At 50.8% G+C, this 22,517-nt stretch overlaps 1 protein-coding gene across 1 annotated transcript; it reads left to right on the top strand.

Annotated features, from left to right (window-relative positions):
• The first annotated feature begins 1,340 nt into the window (after window positions 1–1,340).
• On the top strand, window positions 1,341–21,232 carry RASL10B (RAS like family 10 member B). The gene is made up of 3 exons (XM_084823301.1): window positions 1,341–1,556; window positions 15,846–15,970; window positions 20,962–21,232. Exons 1-3 carry the CDS (start codon window positions 1,341–1,343, stop codon window positions 21,230–21,232), a joined length of 612 nt encoding a protein of 203 aa, XP_084679427.1.
• Window positions 21,233–22,517: the final 1,285 nt, after the last annotated feature.

The raw sequence follows: 22,517 nt of genomic DNA, 5'->3' as shown, positions 1-22,517 counted from the left end.
GGTCCACTGCGGAATCTGTGGGTTGGGTTCATAGAAATCCAAAGTCATTTGATTCTGTTGCAGATTTCTCCTACATCCCTAACCCCTAATGCCAGAGGATTTCTTGCAGAGAGCAAAGTCAGCTCTCTGCCTCCTTTTCAGACCCAGTGTAGTGGTAAATTGAAGCACAGCTGCTCGTCATGACACTCCCCCTAGCCACTGGGACTTGGTCTCCCAGTGACAGACCCCCAAAGAAAGCCCCCCAAATCCAGGCAGCAGTGTTGATCCACATGAACAAACCAGTTCTAGCAGTTTCCATCTACACCAGGAGCTGGTCTTTTGTAAATCAGACAGGTCTTAATTGCCCACTCAAAACCAAGCCACCCCAAAATGCCACAGGCTTAGCTCGCAACAATGAACAATCTCTCTCTCCCCGCAAGCCCCCCAAATCCAGCAACTGTGAGGATTGCAGCTAAACTCAGAGGAAACAAGGTATTCTGCCCTTATACAAATCTATGGTGCGACTATGCTTGGAATACTGTGTAGAGTTCTGGTCTCCGCACCGAAAAAAGGGTTATTGTACAGTCGGAAAAAGTGCAGAAAAGGGCAACTAAAATGATCAAGGGGCTGGAGCATCTCCCCTATAAGGGAAGGGAAGGTTACAACAGCTGGGATTGTTTAGCTTAGAGAAAAGGTGAGTGAGGAGAGACATGAATCAAAGAGGTGTACAAAATGATTCATGGTGTGGAGACTGTGGGTAGGGAGACATTTGTCTTCCTCTCAATACTCGAACCTAGATGGGTCATCCCATGCAGCTGATTGGTGGGACAGATAAAAGGAAGGACGTCTTCACCCAGCACAGAGTTAAACTATGGAATTCTCTACCACAGGATATCGTGATGGCCACCGATTTGGATGGCTTTAAAAGGGGGTTGGACAAATCCATGGAGGAAAAGGCTATCAATGGCTACTAGTCCTGATGGCTATGTGCTCCCTCCAGTACCAGAGGCAGTGAGCCTATGCACACCAGTGCCCAGGGAACGTGGGCAGGAGGGTGCTGTTGCGCTCACGCCCTGCTTGCAGGTTCCTGCTCAACAGCTGGTGGAATGTGTGAACAGAGTGCTGGACCAGATGGACCCTGGTCTGATCCATCGGGGCTCTGCTGATGTTCTCCCCTTTTGACACGATTTCTCTTGGTCTCCCAGTGACAGGCCGAGCCGGTGAGGAAATGGTTCCTGACTGTGGCTGAAACCGCCGCTGCTGGAATATGCAGCCGGGCAGCCTTCCTGGCAGTGCAAAGGCAGCGGGCTGCGGCGAGAAGCCGATCGCCACGTCGCGCAGGGGGCCCGCGGCCGGGAGGCATGGTGACAACTTTCAAGATTGCCGTGCTGGGTGCTCAAGGGGTCGGGAAGAGCGCCATTGTCCGCCAGTTCCTCTACAACGACTTCAGCGAGGCCTGTGCCCCCACCAAAGCCCGCCGCGTCCACCTGCCCGCCGTGGTCATGAATGGCCACGTCCACGACCTACAGATCATGGACTTTCCGCCCATCACCTCTTTCCCAGTAAATACCTTGCAGGTAGGTGCCTCCAGCTTGGGCCGCCGACGCTCCCGAAGACCTCCTCTGAGCAACGGGGCTGAGCAACAGGGCGGCACTGTTTGCTCTGCAGCCCTCCAGCTGGTTGTCTTTGTATGCGCCGAGTTCGGGAAAAAGCTGTGCCTGCTCTCTTCCAGTGCTAGATTAAAAGCTGCCATTGACCCATTGTCCACGATAAGAACATCGGAAGAGCCCTGCTGGATCAGACCAGGGTCCGTCTAGTCCAGCATTCTGTTCCCACAGTGGCCATCCAGCTGTCGACCGGGAACCCACAAGGAGTGCAACAGCACCCTCCTGCCCATGTTCCCCAGCAACTGGTGCACATAGGCTCACTGCCTCTGACACTGGAGGTAGCACATAGCCATCAGGACTAGTAGCCACCGATAGCCTTCTCCTCCTCCAGGAATGTGTCCAATCGCCTTTTAAAGCCATCCAAATTGGCGGCCATCACTACATCTTGGGGTACCCAGCTCCATAGTTTAACTCTGTGCTGGGTGAAGAAGCCCTCCTTTTGTCTGTCCTGAATCTCCCACCGATCAGCTCCGTGGGAGGACCCCGCTGGGTTCTAGTGTCATGAGAGAGGGATCAGTCTGTCCCTGGGTTTCTGTGCGGAAAGCTATTCAAGTAGGTATGCAGGCATTGGGTGTGTGGGGAGGGTCACATCTTCTGCCCCCCCCCAGTCCCCCAATTTCCATGTTCATCAGAAGGTCAGAATCAATCCCTATACATGTAAGCCAAGACCGTAGGAAGAGCCACCAGCAACCAGCTCCCTGGGACGGCCACGTTGGGTTCTAGTATTATGAGAAAGGGAGAAAAACCTCTCCCTATCCCCCTTTCTCCACGCCAAGCAGCGTTTTCTTTTTATTTATTCTTTACTGATTTTAAGGAGGAAATATTCCAAAGGAAAAAAGATCAACAACGGCGTACTCAGCAGCCCAATTATACTAAAGCTTCCTCTTCCGTACATCAACAAAAATGGGTTCCCAATCAGTATAATTGGTCCAAAATGGTTTAAGCAGTTTCCAGCGTTGCATAAGGCCTCCCTCCCCGACTAGCGCTAATAATTCAAGTTAATTTATTTTGAACTGCCAAATCCCATAGCTTAATATGCTGCTCTCTAAGGGCACCATCTTGTGCATGTTTAGACAGAAAGAAGTCCTACAACGCCCAGCGTGCCCCAGCCAGCTGGGAGGTTTAGAACTCTTTCCTGTCTAAACATGCACAGGATTGCAGCCTAATTTTTAGGATTTGGTTAGATTTCCAGTGCTTCGCATGTACTACATAGGAAGCTGCTTTACACTGAGCCAGATGAAGGGACTTGGTGCTTTCTCCAGGAGGCCAACAACGTCACCTTTCCCAATTAAAATCCCTCTCCAATGCAGTCTTGCCATCCTGATGCCCTCCAGATGTTTGGGACTTCAACTCCCATCAGCCCCAGCCAGCATGGTCAATGGCAGGGAGTGCTGAGGAGTATAGTCCAAAACATCTGGGAGGCACCAGGCTGGGGAGGGAATATGGGAACTGCCTTATACTGAATCATACCCTTGGTCCATCTAGCCCAGTATTGTCGACGCTGACCTCATTCATGCAACATGATAAGCCAGGATATAGTTTGGGTGTGGGTTGTCACTGAATTGTGGGTTGTAGTGTTGTGTGAACCCAGGCACCCTAACAAACCATGGCTGGCTGGGGAATGCTGCGAGTTGTAGGACATTTTTCTGTCTAAACATGCATCGGATTGTAGGATTTTTTTCCGGTCTAAACATGCACAGAATTGTAGGATTTTTTCCTGTCTAAACATGCATAGGATTGCAGGACTTTTTCCTGTCTAACCATGCATAGGATTGCAGGACTTTTTTCTGTCTAAACATGTAGAGGATTGTAGGATTTTTCCCTGTCTAACCATGCATAGGATTGCAGGACTTTTTCCTATGTAAACATGCATTGGATTGTAGGATTTTTTCGAGTCTAAACATGCACAGAATTGTAGGATTTTTTCCTGTCAAAAGATGCATAGAATTGTAGGATTTTTTCCTGTCTAAACATGCATAGGATTGCAGGACTATTTTCCTTTCTAACCATGCATAGGATTGCAGGACTTTTTTCTCTCTAAACATGTAGAGGATTGTAGGATTTTTTCCTGTCTAAACATGCATAGGATTGTGCCCTACATATGACTTCACCATTGGCTGCCCTTTCATGACACCTAAAATCAGATGCCTCAGGCAGCCCACTCACTCTGCCTAATGGTAGGACCAGCCCTATTGCAGTGTGGCGGCAAACATCTTTGTTGCTAGGCTGGCTTTGTGGGCTGAAGGGTGAAGATCTGGAGGTCTGTTACTCTCCTCTGCCAAGGCTCTGCAAAGGAGAGAAGGCCGCCACATCCCCCGGAATGGAGGAGGGCGACAGTGAGGGCTTGCGTGCGGAGAAGAAAGGCCAGCAACCGAGGCAGGTGGAAATCCAGCAGGGGATACATGATCCAGGAAGGCATACGGCAGCGGCTGGCTCTGCCTCGAGATGCAAACCGAGGAGATGGGGGGGGGAGCAGATGGAGGCCTCTTGGGGAGGGAGAAGCTTCCCTAGAGATGCAGAAGTTGTCAGGAAGGATCCTCAAGAGAGACACAGAGAAAGAAGGGGGGGAAGTCCTTCACGTGGATCGACTGACTGTATTTGTATCCTTCCTCACAAAGCTCTCAGGGCCCTTTAGTACCCAACCTGCCTGCCGGAAGCATGGGCTAATCGGCAGAGGGCAGTTACCGCTTTGTGCTCACAACAACCCTGAAGAGTAGGCTGTGTCAGGGCTGGCGCCAAGGGCAGCATGGCGGGCACCCGCTAAAGCTTGCTCCCCCGCCTCTCGCTGTGGCCCAGGCAGTAGGGGAGGCGAAAGGAGAGCCGGAGAGGCGGCAGCCCGGTTGCTCGCTGGCTCTCTGCATGTCCGGCAAGCGAGTGGGAGCCACGAGGAGAAAGAGGAGGAGGAGGCCGGAGCACTGAGGGAGGGGCCCATGGGAGGGTGTTGCCCAAGGGCCCCCCAAACCTACCGGGTGAGTTGTGGGCTTGGGAGAAGATCTGAACCCAGGGCTCCCTGGTCCGCTGCCCAAACACAGGCCTACCCTCCCTTTCTCCCCACAACGTTATTCATATATCCAGACGCTCCCTATCTGCACTGTGATTGTGTATTGGTTTCCTACCACATTAACTGCATCGCCACCACCCCAAACCTTGGGATCTCTAGTACGGTGGAGTGCTGATAACTTTCTGTCCAAGATTCCCTGTCACAGCAGCTCACAGAGCGACGGAACCCGGGCTTCTCCAGGACGAAGGCACGGCTGTGCCCAAACAGTCGGGTTTTAGGGGCGGCTTTGCTTTGTTTGTTTGATTGGCTACTAGCACTCCTTCCCCAGCCTGGTGCCCTCCAGATGTTTGGGACTCCAACCCCCATCAGCCCCAGACAGCCTGACCAATTGCTCAGGAGTGCTGGGCCCTGCAGTCCCAAACATCTGGAGGGCTAGCAACAGCAGAGGGTGATGGCTTCGATGTCACTGGGGTGAGGAATCCGCTCAGGTTTGGGTCAGAACCAGTCAGAGCTCCAAAGGAGCTCTCCAAGGTGGGAAGCTTTAGAGTCCTGACTGGTTCTGACTGAAAGCTGGAGTGGATTCAGTACCCCACTGGCACCGAGCCACCAGCCTCCACCGGCTAGCAAGTCAGCTGGGCATCGTCGTGGGACTTCAATTGGGGAGATCTGGGCTCAAATCCTGGGGCAGCCTCAAAGATCACTGGGTGACAGTGTAGCAGGAAGGATCAGGGCCAGTTTTCCTCAACCCGGCACCCTCCAGATGCATGGGACTCCAACTGCCACCAGCCCTGGGGGCGATGGGAGTTGTAGTCCAAGGCATCTTGAGGGAAATGGGTTGGGAGAAGCCTGAGTTATGCAGCTGGGATGGGAACCTGGCAGAGGGATACGGCCCCTTTGCCCTGTAAACAGGGGCAAAGCCGGCCAGCTTTTCCAGCCTCTGCCTTCTGCTGGGCATAACTCCCCAAGTATCTTTCCAGCAGCTTGAGAGAAAGAGGCCCTTGCTTTGCCTCATTCTGCATTGTTCTCATCCACTGGGTTCTACCATGACAGAAGAAAGCTATAGCTGTTAGCAGGCTCAGGAGAAGCAATGGGGCCGTTCTTGAGAATCCCAACGTTCATTGTAAACAAACAAATCAAGTGTCTAGCCCTTATGGCTGCACAGATGTGCTTGTAAGCATTTGATGCAATGCAAGCTGAAATCGCAGAAGCCGGAGAAATGGCTGAAATAGACATACAATGCTGGGTTTTAGAGGGGGTGGTGGAGCTAGACACCTGACTTCTACCAGGGCAGGCCATCGGTCCATTTAGGCTAGTACTATTTATTGTGACTGGTGGAGGTTGTCCAGCGACTCAGGCAGAGAAGGCACAAGGACAGGATGGGGAAAACATGCCTTGGCAGCAGTGCATGTAAATAGGACCTAGGTGTCTGGCTGGATCACAAGCTGAATATGAGCCAGCAATTGTGATGCAGCAGCTAAGAAAGCGAATGCAATCCTAGACTGTATTAACAGACACATACAGTCCAGGTCATAGGAAGTAATCATTCTACTCTATTCTGCATTAGGCAGGCCACATGTGGAGGGCTGTTTGGCAGTCTCAGGAGGTGGTGGGTTCTCCTGAGCAGGCGACACTTGAGCAGAGGCTGCCTCACAGAGCCTGCATCAAGCAGGGGGTTGGATTAGATGATCTCCAAAGTCTTTTCCACCTCTGTGATTCTATGACTGAACCTGGCTTCACGCAAAGCAGGGGCTCCATCAGTGAGCTACAGCCCCTCTCACTGCCCTGCAGAGCTCCTCCCCATCAGCACAAGATTCAGTTTTGCAAAATAAGGAAGACGATGCATATTTCCCCGACCCCCCGCCGCCACACTCCCAGTCTGAACCATGTATACAGGCCACATAATAATGAATTTGCATTTTCCTGGGTGCAGAATTATGGGCTTGTTTTTTGTTGTTTAAAAGTACAGAGTGCGTAGCACAAAATGACTTGCTAAACTCTAGGACTTTTATTGAACCTCAGACCTGGCACCCCCGGAGTCCTAATCTGGCCTTCTAGAGTGCTCCATAGGCCACGCCCTCCCTTTAGCTCCTCCCCTCTCCTCCCCTCAGCCCCACCCCCTTCCCCCAGTCACCGATTGTGGGTTTCCCGGCTTTTGTGCAGTTTTTTCCCCATTCTAAAAGGTCGAAACGCCTTTCCAAGGGTTGCTGGCAGGAAGAGCTTTAAGCAAAAATATGCTGGTCTTTTGGGGGTTTGGCCCTGCACCCTTTGCCTTTGGCCACACCCCCTTTTGTATTCACCCCCCCCCCCCCGAGAGCATCTTCGAAATTGAATTTGGCCCTAGGGATGGATGAAAGAGGTTTGACGTTCCTGTTCTAAATGATCCTGTTCTAAATGAAAGAGCGGGCTCTTTTAACTATCTAATTAATTAATTAGAATGAAATGTTCCTGGTACGGCTGAATTGACACCTACAGACTCCAACCCTGGGGCTATTGCAGCTTAAAAACGTTATCGATGGAGTGGGTCTGCTACTGGGGTCAGCAAGACAAGTTTCAGAGGCTTGTAAGTGGACATACATTTTCCACTGCTGAGCTGGGCTCCTGTGTTTCCCACCTTCACCTGCTTCATCAGTGGTGCCAAAGGGCCCTTTCGGCAGGCGTTCCAATGCTGCTTTCTTCCCCAGGTCACAAGCAATCAAATGCAAACGCGCCTCGATGGAGCCACTCATGAGCGCCACAGGCATATGCTCATGTCTAGTTCCGTTGGCATGGTCCGTCTCTCCTGGGAGTGATTACCGGCACAAATCAAAGTCTCCCTGTTTTAAAGGAATAAATGCAAATCATGGAATCACAGAATCATAGAATAGTAGGGTTGGAAGGGGCCTGTAAGACCATCAAGTCCAACCCCCTGCTCAGTGCAGGAATCCAAGACAGAGCATCCCTGACAGGTGGCTATCCAGCCTCGTCTTGAATGCCTCCAGCATGGGAGAGCCCGCCACCTCCCCAGGCAACTGGTTCCATTGTCGTATTGGACAGTCGGGAAGTTTCTCCTGATGTCCAGCCGGAATCTGGCTTCCCGTCACTTGAGCCCATTCTTCCGTGTCCTACATTCTGGGATGATCGAGAAGAGATCCTGGCCTTCCTCTCTGGGACCACCTTTCAAGGAGTTGAAGAGCACTATCATACCTCCCCTCAGTCTTCTCTTCTCAAGGCTAAACATGCCCAGTTCTTTCCGTCTCTCCTCACAGGGCTTTGTTTCCAGTCCTCTGATCATCTTTGTTGCCCTCCTCTGAACCCTGTCCAGTTTGTCTGCATCCTTCTTCAAGTGTGGTGCCCAGAACTGGACACAGTACTCCAGATGAGGCCTAACCAGTGCAGAGTAGAGGGGAACTAGTACTTCCCGGAATTTGGAAGCTATGCTTCTATTAATGCAGCCCAAAATAGTATTTGCCTTTTTTGCAGCCACATCACATTGTTGGCTCATATTCAGCTTGTGATCTACCACAATTCCAAGATCCTTCTCGCTTGTAGTGTTGTTGAGCCAAGTTACCCATCTTGTAACTGTGCATTTGGTTTCTTTTTCCTAGGTGCAGAACTTGGCATTTCTCCCTATTAAATGTCATTCTGTTGTTTTCTGCCCAGCGCTCCAGCCTATCAAGATCACTGTGAATTCTGTTTCTGTCTTCCAGGGTATTAGCTATCCCGCCCAATTTTGTCTCATCTGCACATTTGATCAGCATTCCCTCCACCTCCTCCTCCACGTCATTAATAAAAATATTGAAGAGCACTGGGCCCAGGACTGAGCCCTGCGGTACCCCACTCGTTACCTCTCCCCAGCTTGAGAAGGTCCCATTGATAAGCACTCTTTGAGTCCGATTCTGTAGCCAACTGTGGATCCACCGGATCGTTGTTTCATCTAGCTCCCTTTGAGCTAGTTTGCTGATCAGGATCAAGCTTCACTGACCTTCTTGGAAACTGTGGGGAGTAGGGATGGCGGAGAATTCCGCCACAGATTTCAGTGAAGCTGAATGCACTGGCATTCGGCCCCCCGAAAACCGTGGCGGAATGGCCTCCCACCCCCCGCCACCTTGTGGAATAGCCCCAGAACAAAACTTACCTGGGGCTCCGGCGGCAGCAGCGGCGGCGGCTGGTCTTTTGACCGGCCGCCGCAGCCGCCATTTGCGTCTGGCGAGGCTGCGGTGATAGGCTACGTAAGTATTTACGTAGCCTATCGCGGCAAAGAGCAGGGACACAAACGGCAGCCGCTATGCCATTTGCGCCGCTGCTCTTTCCGTGATAGGCTATGTAAGTATTTAGTAGCCTATCACAGTAAAGGCACCTACGCAAATGGCAGCCACTATGCCATTTGCGTGGCTGCCTTTACCATGATAGGCTACGTAAATACTTACGTAGCCTATCACGGAAAGAGCAGCGGCACAAACGGCGTAGCGGACGCCGTTTGCGTCCCTGCTCTTTGCCGTGATAGGCTACGTAAATACTTACGTAGCCTATCACGGCAGCCTCGCGGGATGCAAATGGCGGCCACTACAGCGGCTGCCATTTGCATCTGCAGCAGCCCGTTCGCGGCTGGAACTCCGGCTGCGGACAGCCCTGGCCAGCGGCTCCACGGAGCCACCGCGGAGCAGAGCTGGCCAGGGAGGATTCTGGCGGGAGGGACAGAGCACCTCTCCCCCCACCGCGAGTCACATCTGTGAAAAGGTAAGTGACTTTCGTACATCCCTAGTGGGGAGGGGGGAACCTGCATGGCCTAATATCAGGGTTTATTGAGATGTAGGGATTTGCTCCTGCATATTTCTGTTTACTTATTTATTTATTTAAAATGTTTTTTAGGCCGCCTTTAATGGTAGAACCCTCTCAAGGCAGCAAACAAGATAACATCAATCCAAAATTATGTGAAACAAATGCAATAGAAAAGTGATAAATAAATATTCAAGAACATATGCATATGTTAACATATATATATATATATATATATATATATGTGTGTGTGTGTGTGTGTGTGTGTGTGTGTGTGTGTAGGGATGTAAGGACTTTGTAAAATCTGTTCCATCTGCATTTTGTGGATGGTCAGGGGCTTTCCATGCTGTTTGCTCATTGGTGGAATCCAATTTTTTCCAATTTCCCGCATTTGTGCAAATTTGCATTTGCGCAAATTTGCACTTGCGAAAATACGAATATCTCTGCAGATGTGCAAATCCTCCCCCAAATATGCAAATCCCCCCCCAAATGTGCATGTTCATGCTTTAGTCTATGGGGGAAATGTGCATTTTCAGCCAGTGTTTTTTTTTATTTTCCATATTTGTCTACAACTAAACTGATGTAAAATTCCGGAAAATTAAAAAAAACAAAAACATGCTCCACAAGTCCATGGAAATCCATTTGATGTGGGAAAAGCCAATCCACTGTGGAATCCATGGGTCAGATTCATAGAAATCCAAACTCATTTGGTTCTGTTGTGGATTTCTGCGACATGTATATATATATAAAACATATGTGAATATGTGTGTGTGTGTGCCTATATATACATATGTAATATAATTTTCAAATTAAAGAGATAAAATTGGTGGTGGGGGACCTTAAAATATAACCCAAAGTCGCTTACATCCAAACATCACACACAAAAAACCCTTCACATTAAAATGCACAAGATCAAGTTTCAAGACTAAAAACCAAAACATCTTAGACAAGCAATTCCATCACAGAATTGAGGAGAAAAAACAATGGACCAGGCAGGTCCATTGATATCAAATTGTATTGCTTCAAAAGCCTTCCTGGAAGAGCCTAGATTTAATTTGGTATATGATGGTCCAGAGTGGCCCTGCATTGTCCTGTAGGAAATGGAAGGAAGGAGAGGGAGGGAGGGAGGGAGGGAGGGAGGGAGGGAGGGTGTGAAAGATAGTAAACAAGAAGGGAGGGAAGGAGGGAGGGAGGGAGGGAGGAGAAAGATAGACAGGAAACAAGGAAGGAAGGAAGAAAGGAAAGGAAAGGAAAGGAAAGGAAAGGAAAGGAAAGGAAAGGAAAGGAAAGGAAAGGAAAGGAGCATTAACCACTAGAAGTAACATAGTTACTCTGATTTTCCATTTTGGACAAGCTCCACCCTAGTTTTGCTCTCGTCATCTCTACTATGTTCTCATTGTAAGATATTAGTTGAGTTCCAACAGTGATTGGCTGATTTCCCCTGATGCCACAGTGTCTTTCTGCCATTGGCTTACCTTCTCTGATGTCACAGATGAGGCAGAGAGGCAGCCTAGGGACCGGCAAGGGCGTGCTGGGAGAAGCAGAGCCAGCAAGCTCAGATGGTGGCCTGAGCAACCAGCTGGCTGGCCGTAAGGCCTTTTGCCTCCCACCTTGCCTCCGAGAAACAGCTGTTGAGCCAAGGAGCCAAAAAACAGAGCAGATGGGGAGGGCGCCATCCCCCTCTGACACATGGAATTGAGATCTTGCTGAATTGGGAAACCCCTGGCTGTTTGCCAAATGTTCTTTCTGCAAATTAAAAATGAAATGCAGCTTATGAAACAGGAGTGTGCAAGAACGGTGTTCCTCATGTCCAATGAGCCATGCTTGAGATGTGATGGCCACCCTGAAGCCAGCAAGGGTGGCCATAGTGAGAACACCTGCCTGCAGCACAGAAAGACCAGAGGCAGAAGCAGAAGAACTCGCTTCTCCTGGCCACAGCCCCACCCAGGCGCTGGGTTTCACCTGTGTGGCACTCTCCTTTGCTGAACCAGAATTATTGCTGGCTCGGGTGCAGGCAGGGCTGACTTCTGACACTGGCATCTTCCAAAGCCAGCAAAAAGTCTGCCACAATTCTGTCTGAAGCTGGGAAGGTCAGCGACAGCTCGAGATGGCGGAGAAATCCACAACGGGATCAAAGGCATTCGGATTTCTATGAATCCAACCCACAGATCCTGTAGTGGACCGGCTTTTCCCGAGTTGTACGGATCCCAAGGAATTGCAGATTGTCCCCCCCCCCCAGAATTTTACGCAAATTTAGTTGTAGAAAAATAGGTAAAATTAAAAAACAACAACCAAAAATGCACATTCCCCCCATAGGCAAAAGCATGAAAATGTGCCTGGGGGGGTTGCACATTTTGGGATGGATTTGCGCATTTTGGCCAGTGTGAATTTACACAAACCTGGGAAATTGAAAAAAAACTCAGTTCCACTAATGAGCAAAGAACAGAACAAAAGGCACCTGATAATCCGCAAAATGCAGACGGAATGTATTTCACAAAATCTGCACACCCCTAGTGACAGCATAGGCAAATTCTCAGGTTGTTCACTCCAGGTTAGGTGAGAACCCATGGTGGGACTAGGGGTTGGGGAGAAATTTGTTTGGTTTGCCATTTAATGCAAAAATACCTAATTTTTCATTTTCAAACCAATGCACAAACTGTCTTTTGAAATTCACACTTCTTCAGATTTTGCAATGGAGATCTCCAGTAGAAGAGGAAAAAAGTGTGCACAAAATGCATATATCAGGGGGAAAGTGAATGCAATAAAGCATATATTTAAAAATTACATCCAAAAATGCATTCTGTTAAGAACACTGCATGCCAAAATTGTGTATATTAGGCAACATTATGTACAAAATGCATGTGTGCGTAATTTTAGGAGAAAAGAAAATTTTTAGGAGAAAGTGTTAGGAGAAAAGTGCACCAAAATGCATGCCAGTTTTCATGCAATCTTTTTTAAAAACAACAACAACAACATTCTCAAAGTTTGGGGCAAACCAAATTTAAGACTAGAAAAATGAGAATCTGAGAGAAACTGAAATTGACGGATTTGATGGGGTGTTCACAGGAGGAACCCCAAAATTTTGATCTTGTCCTGTGTATGGGTTGAGGCCAGTTCAAGCAGCTCTGGGGCTTTCAGCAGGGCAGCTCACCAGGGCTCTACAGCCCCTGCTATCATCCCTAGGGGATTATGGGATGCTTCCACCACATCTGGTGGTATGAAAATGTCTTGACAAATAGAACCACATATGATAGCTCTCAGTATAGTCTACCATGAGCCCCGTCACATCAAAAGTAGATCAGATTTGGTTCCCGGAAGTACTAGTTCCCCTCTACTCTGCACTGGTTAGGCCTCATCTGGAGTACTGTGTCCAGTTCTGGGCACCACATTTTAAGAAGGATGCAGACAAGCTGGAGAGGGTTCAGAGGAGGGCAACAGGGATGATCAGGGGACTGGAAACAAGGCCCTATGAAGAGAGACGGAAAGAACTGGGCATGTTTAGCCTTGAGAAGAGAAGACTGAGGGGAGATAGGGTAGCGCTCTTCAAGTCCTTGAATGGTTGTCCCAGAGAGGAAGGCCAGGATCTCTTCTCCATCATCCCAGAGTGCAGGACACAGAATGATGGGCTCAAGTGACAGGAAGCCAGATTCTGGCTGAACATCAGGAAAAACTTCCTGACTCTTAGAGCAATACGACAATGAAACCAATCACCTAGGGAGGCGGTGGGCTCTCCCATGCTGGAGGCATTCAAGATGAGGCTGGACAGCCATCTGCCGGGGATGCTCTGACTTGGATTCCTGCATTGAGACAGAGGGTTGGACTCGAGGGTCTTATAGGCCCCTTCCAACCCTACTGTTCTATGATTCTATGTAGGTTCTGTTTAGGTGTTCTAAACACTAAGAAGGATGCAGACAAGCCGGAGAGGGTTCAGAGGAGGGCAACAAAGATGATCAGGGGACTGGAAACAAAGCCCTGTGAGGAGAGACTGAAAGGTCTGGGCATGAGAAGAGAAGACTGAGGGGAGATGGGATAGCATCTTCAAGTGCCTGAAAGGTTGTTCCAGAGAGGAAGGCCAGGATCTCTTCTCCATCATCCCAGAGTGCAGGATACGAAATAATGGGCTGAAGTGACTGGAGGCCAGATTCCGGCTGGACATCAGGAAAAGTTTCCTGACTGTTAGAGCAATACGACAATGGAGCCAATTCCCTAGGGAGGCAGTGGGCTCTCCCACACTGGAGGCATCCAAGATGAGGCTGGACAGCCACCTGTCAGGGATGCTCTGACTTGGACTCCTGCACTGAGCAGGGGGTTGGACTCGATGGTCTTGCAGGCCCCTTCCGACCCTACTATTCTATAATTCTATGATTCTGCGAGATCAGGGATGGGTCAGGGTCATTTCTGTGGCGACTTCAGCACTGTGGAACAATTTGCCAGTTGAGATCCACCTGAGCCCCCTACAGGATTTGAGAACGGAGCTTAAAATGGTCCTTTGTGAATATGGTGCCATCCACTATGTGTGCATTTCTAAGGGAGCAATCGTATGGCCCCCAGAAAGGGGGGGTAGGATATTTTGGATTCCTGGATCCGAGGCCAGAGATAGCACTCTGACATTGGACCCAGGAATCCGAGCTCCCCTCCCCCTCGGAGCCAGCATGGAGAGAACTGAGCCAGCTGCCTCTCTGAGGTCACAACAGCAACCTCGGAGAGGGGCTAAAGGGGGGCGTTCCTGTGGACGGGGAGGGCAGGGAACCGGAGAGGCCAGGTTCCGCTGTGTCCCCAGGCCTCTGCAGCCTTCTTCTCTCCCCCTCCGCGAAGCCTCAGCTAGATGGGCAAAAAACCCCTCCCAGTCTGCACTGGGTATTTGGAAGCCTCTGAGTTTGGAGGCTTAAGGATCAAGGGCGGATCACATAGGATTGTGCCCTAATGTTATTTCCACCTGGATCCACTGTGAATTCTGAAGATAGTTATTGTATCTTGTTGAACTATTGCTGAGTGCCCCCCCCCCCGCCATGGGCAACTTCGTTTCATTTCTATACCTCCCAATATCGGAGGCATTTTGGGCAGTTCCCAAAAGTTATAAACCATCAAATACAATGACATGATAAAACATAATATAAAACTTTGAAAAGCTTGAAAACTATAATATAAAACCAAGGTAAAAATCGGCAGCGATGCAAATATTAAAAAAATGCAATACCACCTTTCAGAACAACGCCAACTGAAGGAGTAAAATAAGGATGTGCAAGAAAACGTTGCACGAAGCAAGCCTCCCTAGGACAGCATTCCCACAACTGGGTTGGTTCTCTTTTCTGTGCTATACTTTTCATGGGCGGTTTTGGATCTTAAAGAAATGGGATAGGAATATGAAGACAGATGAACTGTGTGTGCGTCTGTGAGTGAGTCAGTTCCTGAGTTTTGTCTCTTGGTCACTTCCCAACATGACCCGGAATGGGAACTCAGGGCAGGGCATTATATGGGACAATCTGGTAACCTAGGGAGTTACTGTGGTGTCACCAGGGGCAGGATGGGGTGGCGTCCTGACTCTAGAGCTGACTTTTCCCAAAGCACATCCTTTATCTTCTCCCAGAAAAGTAGATTGCTCCAGCCATCGTTACGGGAAAACACAAAAGCACTGCATTTCAGGACACTACTGCAACATGAGCAAAGTCCATCACCTGGACTACCGTGTGGCAAGGTGACCCTAATTCTGCGTCAGGGAAAGCTGGATTCTGTGACCTGTATTAAGTTCTGCACTTTTGCGTCATTCCCTTATCTCACAGAATATTATCCTGCCATTCTTCCAGTTTTGTTTTTCATAACTGATTGTGCCCCAACCGACGGAAATTTTATCCCCCCCTGGCTTCTGAGAGATTTTAGCACACATTGCCCTCACACTGTCAATCCTGGCTTGGCAATCATAGGGACCAGAAACTTATTTTGCAAGCAAATGTAAAGCTTAATCCTGCAGCCAGTGTCGTGCTCTGTAGTTTATTCTGTGCAGTTCTTCAGTACCAGCTCCAGGTTCTGGAGGGCCCTTGGTCAAGACACCCTCAATGGGCCCCCTCCCTCAATTAATCTGCTTTCTCACCACCATTGCCACCAGCTGATATTGCTCCTTCCCCTCTTTTGTTTATATTATTGTTGTCGTTGTTACATGTATATACTGCCTTTGCCCGAATATACCTGCCCTTGACACTGGCCCTGGGTTCTCTGACCTGGCATCCACCGAGAGAGACGTACAGCATCTCCTTAGGCTGTCTCCCACACATCTCTTGCTGCTTCCTCTGAGCCCCTGAGCACAGGCACAATTGAGCCACTCAGTGGGAGTGAGCATCACCCCTCCTCGGACCACGCTGCGGGTGTGTGGGCGGGCTGGGTGGCACCAGTGTGGCTCTGTGTGCTGCGTGTTCCCTGATCCGTCCCTCTCTCTGTCTGTCTTACAGGAGTGGGCGGACGTTTGCTGCAGAGGCCTCCGGAGTGTTCATGCTTACATCTTGGTCTATGACATCTGTTGTTTTGACAGCTTTGAGTATGTCAAAACCATTAGGCAGCAGATCCTAGAAACAAGGTAAAAATATGCCTCCGCTTCATCCCACCTGCGACCTGACTGTAGAAGGAAGGAAAAGGGAAATCCAGAGGTGGATTACAGGACCCTTGAAAGCAGCATGGCTCCCGTGGATATCGAACACGCAGTCCACCTGTCGCTCTTGCCCAGATTGGATTCATGGCTGGTTAATTGGAGCCCCCCCCCTTTTAGAGCACTTATTTATTTATTTATTATTACATTTATATTCTGCCTTCCCCCCTGCCCCTCTTGCAAGCAACCCAAGGCAGCTCACGTGGTCCTTCTCCTCTGCTCCGTTTGATCCTCGCAAAACCCTGTGAGGTCGGTTAGGCTGAGAGTCAGTAACTGGCCCAAAATCACCCAGTGAGCTTCAAGGACAAATGGGGACTAGAACCCAGATCTCCTGAGTCCCAGTCCAACACTCTAACCACTAGGGACGTCAGCGGAATCCGCAACAGATTCAAATGAGTTCAGTTTTTGATGAATCCAACCTGTGGATTCCACAGCAAACCGGCTTCTTTGGAGTCACGCAGACTTGCAGATGGTCTTTTCACTTTGAGGGGGGGGATTCACGCTAATGCAAATTAGCAGTAATGCGCATTTGCAGAAGTGCACGTTTACGCTCATGTGCAGTTGCGCTGATGCACACTTGCACTAATGCACATTAGCTAACGCAAATTGGCACAAGCAGAACCAAATCCTGCTTTAAAAAATCCAGTTCCATCAATGAATGGATGACAGAATGAAAGACGCCTGACATTCCGCGAAACACAGACGGAATGGATTTGACAAATTCCGTTTGTCCCTACTAACCACTATCCCACACTGGCTGTCTTGTGAAAAGCAATGGCGCTGGTCCAACAACATGCATCAAAGCAAGTAGCACTGAATGTACAGAGCCCTTTTGAAAAATACCGGCGTCCTGCCAATCAGCAGCCAGTCAGGAGAGTGAATAGCTGATCAGCAGCGTCCTGGTTTCAAGAGCCTTTTTCTGTGCAACGTTCATTTGCTGGATGGGCGAGGGAGCGGTGTGCGGCGCCTGGGTACTCAGTGGCACAGCACGCGCTTTGCGGGTGCAAATCTGCGGTGCAGCCGCATTTGGCGTACCGTGTGCCATTCTGGCCGCCTCGCCGCAAAAAGCCTGTGGTGGAGGAAAAGGTACGGAAAAGGCCGACACAAGTGATCGTGGGAGCAGAGAGGACCTTCCCTATTGCATTGAGGGCATGGTGCTGCCCCCTCCAGGATGCCTTGGATGACAGGTCCCATCATCCCTGGCCATTGTGGCAGGGGATGATGGAGGTTGTACTCCAACATGCCTGGGGGGCACCAGGGGCATTGGTGTAAATGGCCACTGCCTGAAACCTGGGGAACCCCCGTCTGGCAAGGTTGGCCCCGTGAAACCAGCACTGCTTGCTCTGACTGGCAGCTGTGGGTTTTTGGTTTGTTTCTTAATGGGCCCGATCTGGGCAGCTGGTTTAGAACCAACGTTCCCACAGCAGTGCTGGCTCCAGGATTGTGAAGGCCCTTGGGTAAGCTTGGGGCCGCTCCCTCGGTGAGCCCACCTTGCCACCACCATTGTCATCAGCTGCTCTTCCTCGTCTTCGTCCTCCTGCTCCGCCTCTTCATCATTGCTACCAGTTGCTCTTGGCAGGCCAAGAGCCCAGCAGCAAGGAGGCCACGGCATCTCCTCCTCCTCACCACCACCGTTGTCCGGGCCGGAGCGAGAGGCAGGTGAACGAACAGGTGGCCATGGGGCAGGGGAGGGGCCTCTCCTAGAGGCTCTTGTCAGTGGGCCCCTGTGGGGTGCGGGCCCTTGGCAGGTGCCCAGCAATGCTTACCCCTGACGCCAACCTTGGCCCACAGTTGTACCGGGTTATGACAGGGCCTCATGACAGGAGTGGAGAGAGGTGAGCTCTTAGGCTGGCTGATGTGCTCAGCCTCTTGGAACAGCATCTGTGTATCCAGCGTTCCCAGCGCAGGCGCATCTCACACGTTGACAGCAGGCTGATGCTACTTTGAACTGTGACGGCTTCCCTCGAAGTATCCTGGGGATTTTCATGAGGGGAGGATTCCTGGACTCCTCTCCCCTGTCTCTGCACCACCACAGATCACAACTGAGAACAGAAGAAGGCCCCTTCCGGACTAGACTGAAGGTCCATCTGGTCCAGCCGTCCCACCAGTGCTAAACCAGATACCTCAGGGAAGGCCACAAGCAGGATGTGAAGGCAACAGCCTTCTCCTGATGTTCCCTTCCAAACCATTAGGACTTGGAGGTAGACTGCTTCTGTACCTGGAGCTTCCACTTGGCTTCCATGGCTGATAACCGTTGCTAGACCTCCTCCTTGGACTTGTCAAATCCCCCATTAAAGTGATGTGGCCATCACTGCCTCTAGGGGCAAGAGATGTGATCATCGTACGGGCATTTCCAAAGGATCTGACCGGCTACCACTGGAAACAGAATGAACCCTGGGTGTAACTGAGTAGGTCTCTTCTCGTCATCCCATGACAGAAGTTGCGAAGCATTCCACGGTTGCAGGGGTCCCCAGGGCTCAAATTATCTTTTGCGGTGGCCCCTTTGCCTATTGTTTTGGGAAGTATGGAGGGCATAATTTGGCCCCATGCCTTTTTATTCATTCATTCATTCATTCATTTCATTTCTATACTGCCCGATAGCCGACGCTCTCTGGGCGGTTCACAAAAATTAAAACCACAAAGCGCAGCATAAAACAATATCAGACACGGATGCTTAAAACCACAATAGAACAGCACAACCAGAATAAAACCCAGCAGCAATGCCGAGATGTAAAATACAGATTTAGAACACCAAAGCTGAAAGACTAGGAAGCTAAAATGCTAAAATGCCTGGGAGAATAAAAAGGTCTTTGCCCGACACTGCAAGGAGCATGATGCAGGCACCAGGCGAACCACTCTAGAACCTCCCTCTTTGAGGCCAGCCTGCCTGGATCTCTGCCTTGTCTCCTGGTGGCTCGAGGCCTGAGTGGTCTCCAGCCCTGCCTGGCTTCCTTTGCTTCATCCGGCTATCCAGATCCACCCAGGTCCAGTGCTTGGATTACAACTGGAGGCCAGGGGGGGCCTGGTTGGCCCTTTTGCAATGGCCCCCTCTACTTTTTTTCACAAGGCTACAGGGGAGCTATTTGGAGGAGAAGGCTATCAGTGGCTACTAGTCACGATGGCTACCTGCTCCCTCCAGGTTCAGAAGCACGAGGCCTGTGTCTACCAGCTGCTGTGGGACCCGCGCGGGAGGGCGCGGCTGCCCTCGCGTCTTGCCTGTGGGTTTCCCAAGGTCAGCTGCTTGGCCGCCGTGCAAACAGAATCCTGGACTAGGTAAGCAGGGCTCTTCCGATGTTCGTATTATGATGAGCTGCTTAGGTGGACCCCCAAAGGGTTGTGCAAATCAACTCCCAAACCTCCCACCACAATCAATCTGCTAGTCCTTAACAAGCCATAAGATCCAGCGGAGGCAGGTGGTGCCGATTTCCGTGGGGCTGTGGATCCATTCTGGGTTCCAGTCAGAACCAGCCAGGACTCTAACGGAACTATCCAAGGTGCTGAAGCCTCCCCCCCCCCGAACAGGTTCATGCCCCGAATAGGCCAACAGGTCCGCCCCCAAGGAGTAGCTCTGTGACTTCTGCACACGGCGCCCAGTGTCTTTAGGGCACCTTCAGAAATAACAAGGATGTGATAACAAGCCACTCAAGAGGGTCAAAATGGCTGACACGCGCCATGGAAAGAATTTGGGGTAACCATCTCTGGAGGTTCAGGGACTGCCGTGTCCCTTGCCAAAGCCCCCAAATAGAGGATCCGGGTCCACAACGAGAAGGAGATGGGAGGCTGAGCAGGGAGGGAACCCCCTGAGAAAGGAGAGTCCCAAATGCAGTCTTCCCTCACCAGGGTCAAAATTAAGCCATCTGTCCCAGGAGACTAATAATGAGAAGAAATCACTCGGGCTACGTGGCAGTCGAACACGAGGAGCCAGGAAGCCAAACCCTACCGAGGGCTGGGCCACAATCCACAGTGACCTTGAACGAGAGGAAATGAGCCGGTTTGTGTTTACCAGACAGTGTGGTGTAGTGGTTAGAGTGTCGGACTGGGACTTGGGAGGCCCGGGTTCTAGTTCCCCACTCAGTCGTAAAGCCCAATGGGTGGCTTTGGGCCAGTCACTGACCTTAACCCACCTCACAGGGTTGTTGTGAGGATAAAATGGAGAGGAAGGTCATAGGGATGCTCTGACTTGGATTCCAGCATTGAGCAGGGGGTTGGACTCCAGGGTATATAGGGCCCTTCCAACACCACTATTCTATCATTCTGTGATCTATTTTGCCACGGTGGTGAACTTCGTGGGGGTTGGCAGACAAAATGCCCCCATCTCACTGCCTGCAAACGGGACAGTGACATTGGGGTGGCTGGGTCATTTCACCTCACCACTCGTTTTGGTATTCTTTCTTTTAGAAAAGGTGTGTCCTGCCTTTCTTGTACAAGAGCACTCAAAGCAGGCAACAACGTCAATTTTTAAAATGATCCTAGAATACCAATAAAACCATCAGATAGCAATCAGGAAAACACAGAGGTATACCCCGCACAAATCCCATAGGATTGCGGTTTTTTCAATATGGGGCCAATGAACGCCAAGGCGCCCGAGGAGGCCTAGAGCAATATGACCATGGAACTGATTCCCTAGGGAGGTGGTGGGCTCTCCCCCACTGGAGGCATTCAAGACGAGGCTGGACAGCCGCCTGTCGGGGATGCTGTGGCTTGGACTCCTGCACTGAGCAGGGGTTGGACTTGATGGCCTTGTAGGCCCCTCCCAACCCTACTATTCTATCATTCTATGATTCTGTGTGCCACCTTGAGCTTCTTGCAAGAACAAAGGCAGGATATGAATGTGACAATGAGAATGATACTAAAGATGATAGTAATGAAGGTCATAATAGGAATAAATCCACCAGTCTCTCTGTCTCTGTCCTTCCCGGCAGGGTGATCGGCACCTCAGACACGCCCATCATCATCGTGGGGAACAAGCGGGACCTCCAGCGAGGCCGGGTCATCCCACGCTGGAACGTCTCCAACCTGGTGAAGAAGAGCTGGAAGTGTGGCTACGTGGAGTGCTCAGCCAAGTACAACTGGCACATCCTTTTGCTCTTCAGCGAACTCCTCAAGAGCGTGGGCTGCGCCCGCTGCAAGCACATGCACACCGCCATCCGCTTCCAGGGGGCCTTGCGGAGGAACCGATGTACCGTTATGTGAGGCCCTTACTGACAAGGCCCCGCCCCGTTCTGCCCCCTCCATCTCGATGGGTGTTCTTCCTCCACCCACCCACCCACCGATCTGCCATGTGTACAGGAGTCTCCTCTCGATTCGGGGAGGGGGGGGAGCCAGAGATCACAGGCAACCCTGTTTTCAAACAAAGCCGCCCCACCGAGGCGGCCTAGTCTTCTGTTTTTGTGTTGTGTCCTGCCGTGTCCTTGGAGCGCTGGATTCCAAGAGAAGGCTGGGCTCTTCCCGATGCAAGACGCCTTCTCCTGGCTTGGGCCGTGAACCGGAAGGCGCCGTTATCTGCTGTCAAGGCAGGAGCTGCTGAGAGTTGTTGGAGTTGGAGCCTGAAAAGGGGCGGCGGGGGCAGGGGGGGGGATCTGTTGGCCCGGAGCAGCCAAGTGTGGGATTTTGGTGATGACTCTGTGGATAGTGGGAAAGATGGTTGCAAATCAAGGTGGGATGCCGCCCACTCGACCATATAGGAGGGCCGCCCCGCTGAATCGAAATCCCTGTGGTTTGCGGTCGCTTGCATCCTGGCTCGGGGCCACCTGGGGGTGTTGGAGGAGGAGGAGGAGGTGGTAGCAGGAGCCAGGATGGAAATGAGAAACTGGGAGGAGCTGGGTGACGGGCGACCTCGCCAGAGGTTGGGTGGAGCTGGGAGTGCGCAGTAAGAACAAGGCTGGGAAGAACGGACAAGGGCAACAGATGTGAAAGCATGAGAGAAGTTGCACGTGCGTCTGCTGGACATGTCTGCAGAGGCACCCTGGGCTCCATCAACCCGGACAAGCCCAAACCTGAGCTGAAGCTCAATGGGGCCCCACCACCGGTTCCACGATATGCATACATGTACAAGGCATGTGTGGGCTGCATTCACATGTTCCATTTCCAGACACGCGCAAAACATCTTTGGTGTGCACCTCAAATCCATGATGAGTGAAGTGGCCTTGGTCCCGGAGGACTCCCCATCTGTCTGTGGGGCACTAGGAGATTATCCACAGATCAGCACAGGATGTTTAGTTTATACGACCTTTGGGATGAGGAGTTCCTCTTGGGTGGGGGGGTCCCTTTCCCATGCTCCTAGCTTCTTGATTAATTTTATTTCATGCATAGCTCATCCTGTCCCAAGGGCTTCAGGTCGTTAACAATACATTCACTGCAAAACCTTCAGTTATAACATTGTGAGCTCCTTCTGGCTCAGACATACCTTATCCCTGGCCACCAAAAGTGAACTGGATTACTTGGCCCTCTTCCAGATGTTGTATGGGTTCAGCTGTTG

This window comes from Heloderma suspectum, chromosome 16 (assembly GCF_057233095.1).
Source record: "Heloderma suspectum isolate Gila_16-S chromosome 16, 16-S_ref, whole genome shotgun sequence".
Classification (NCBI taxonomy): Eukaryota; Metazoa; Chordata; class Lepidosauria; order Squamata; family Helodermatidae; genus Heloderma; species Heloderma suspectum.
This window is presented reverse-complemented; position numbering and strand designations above follow the sequence as displayed.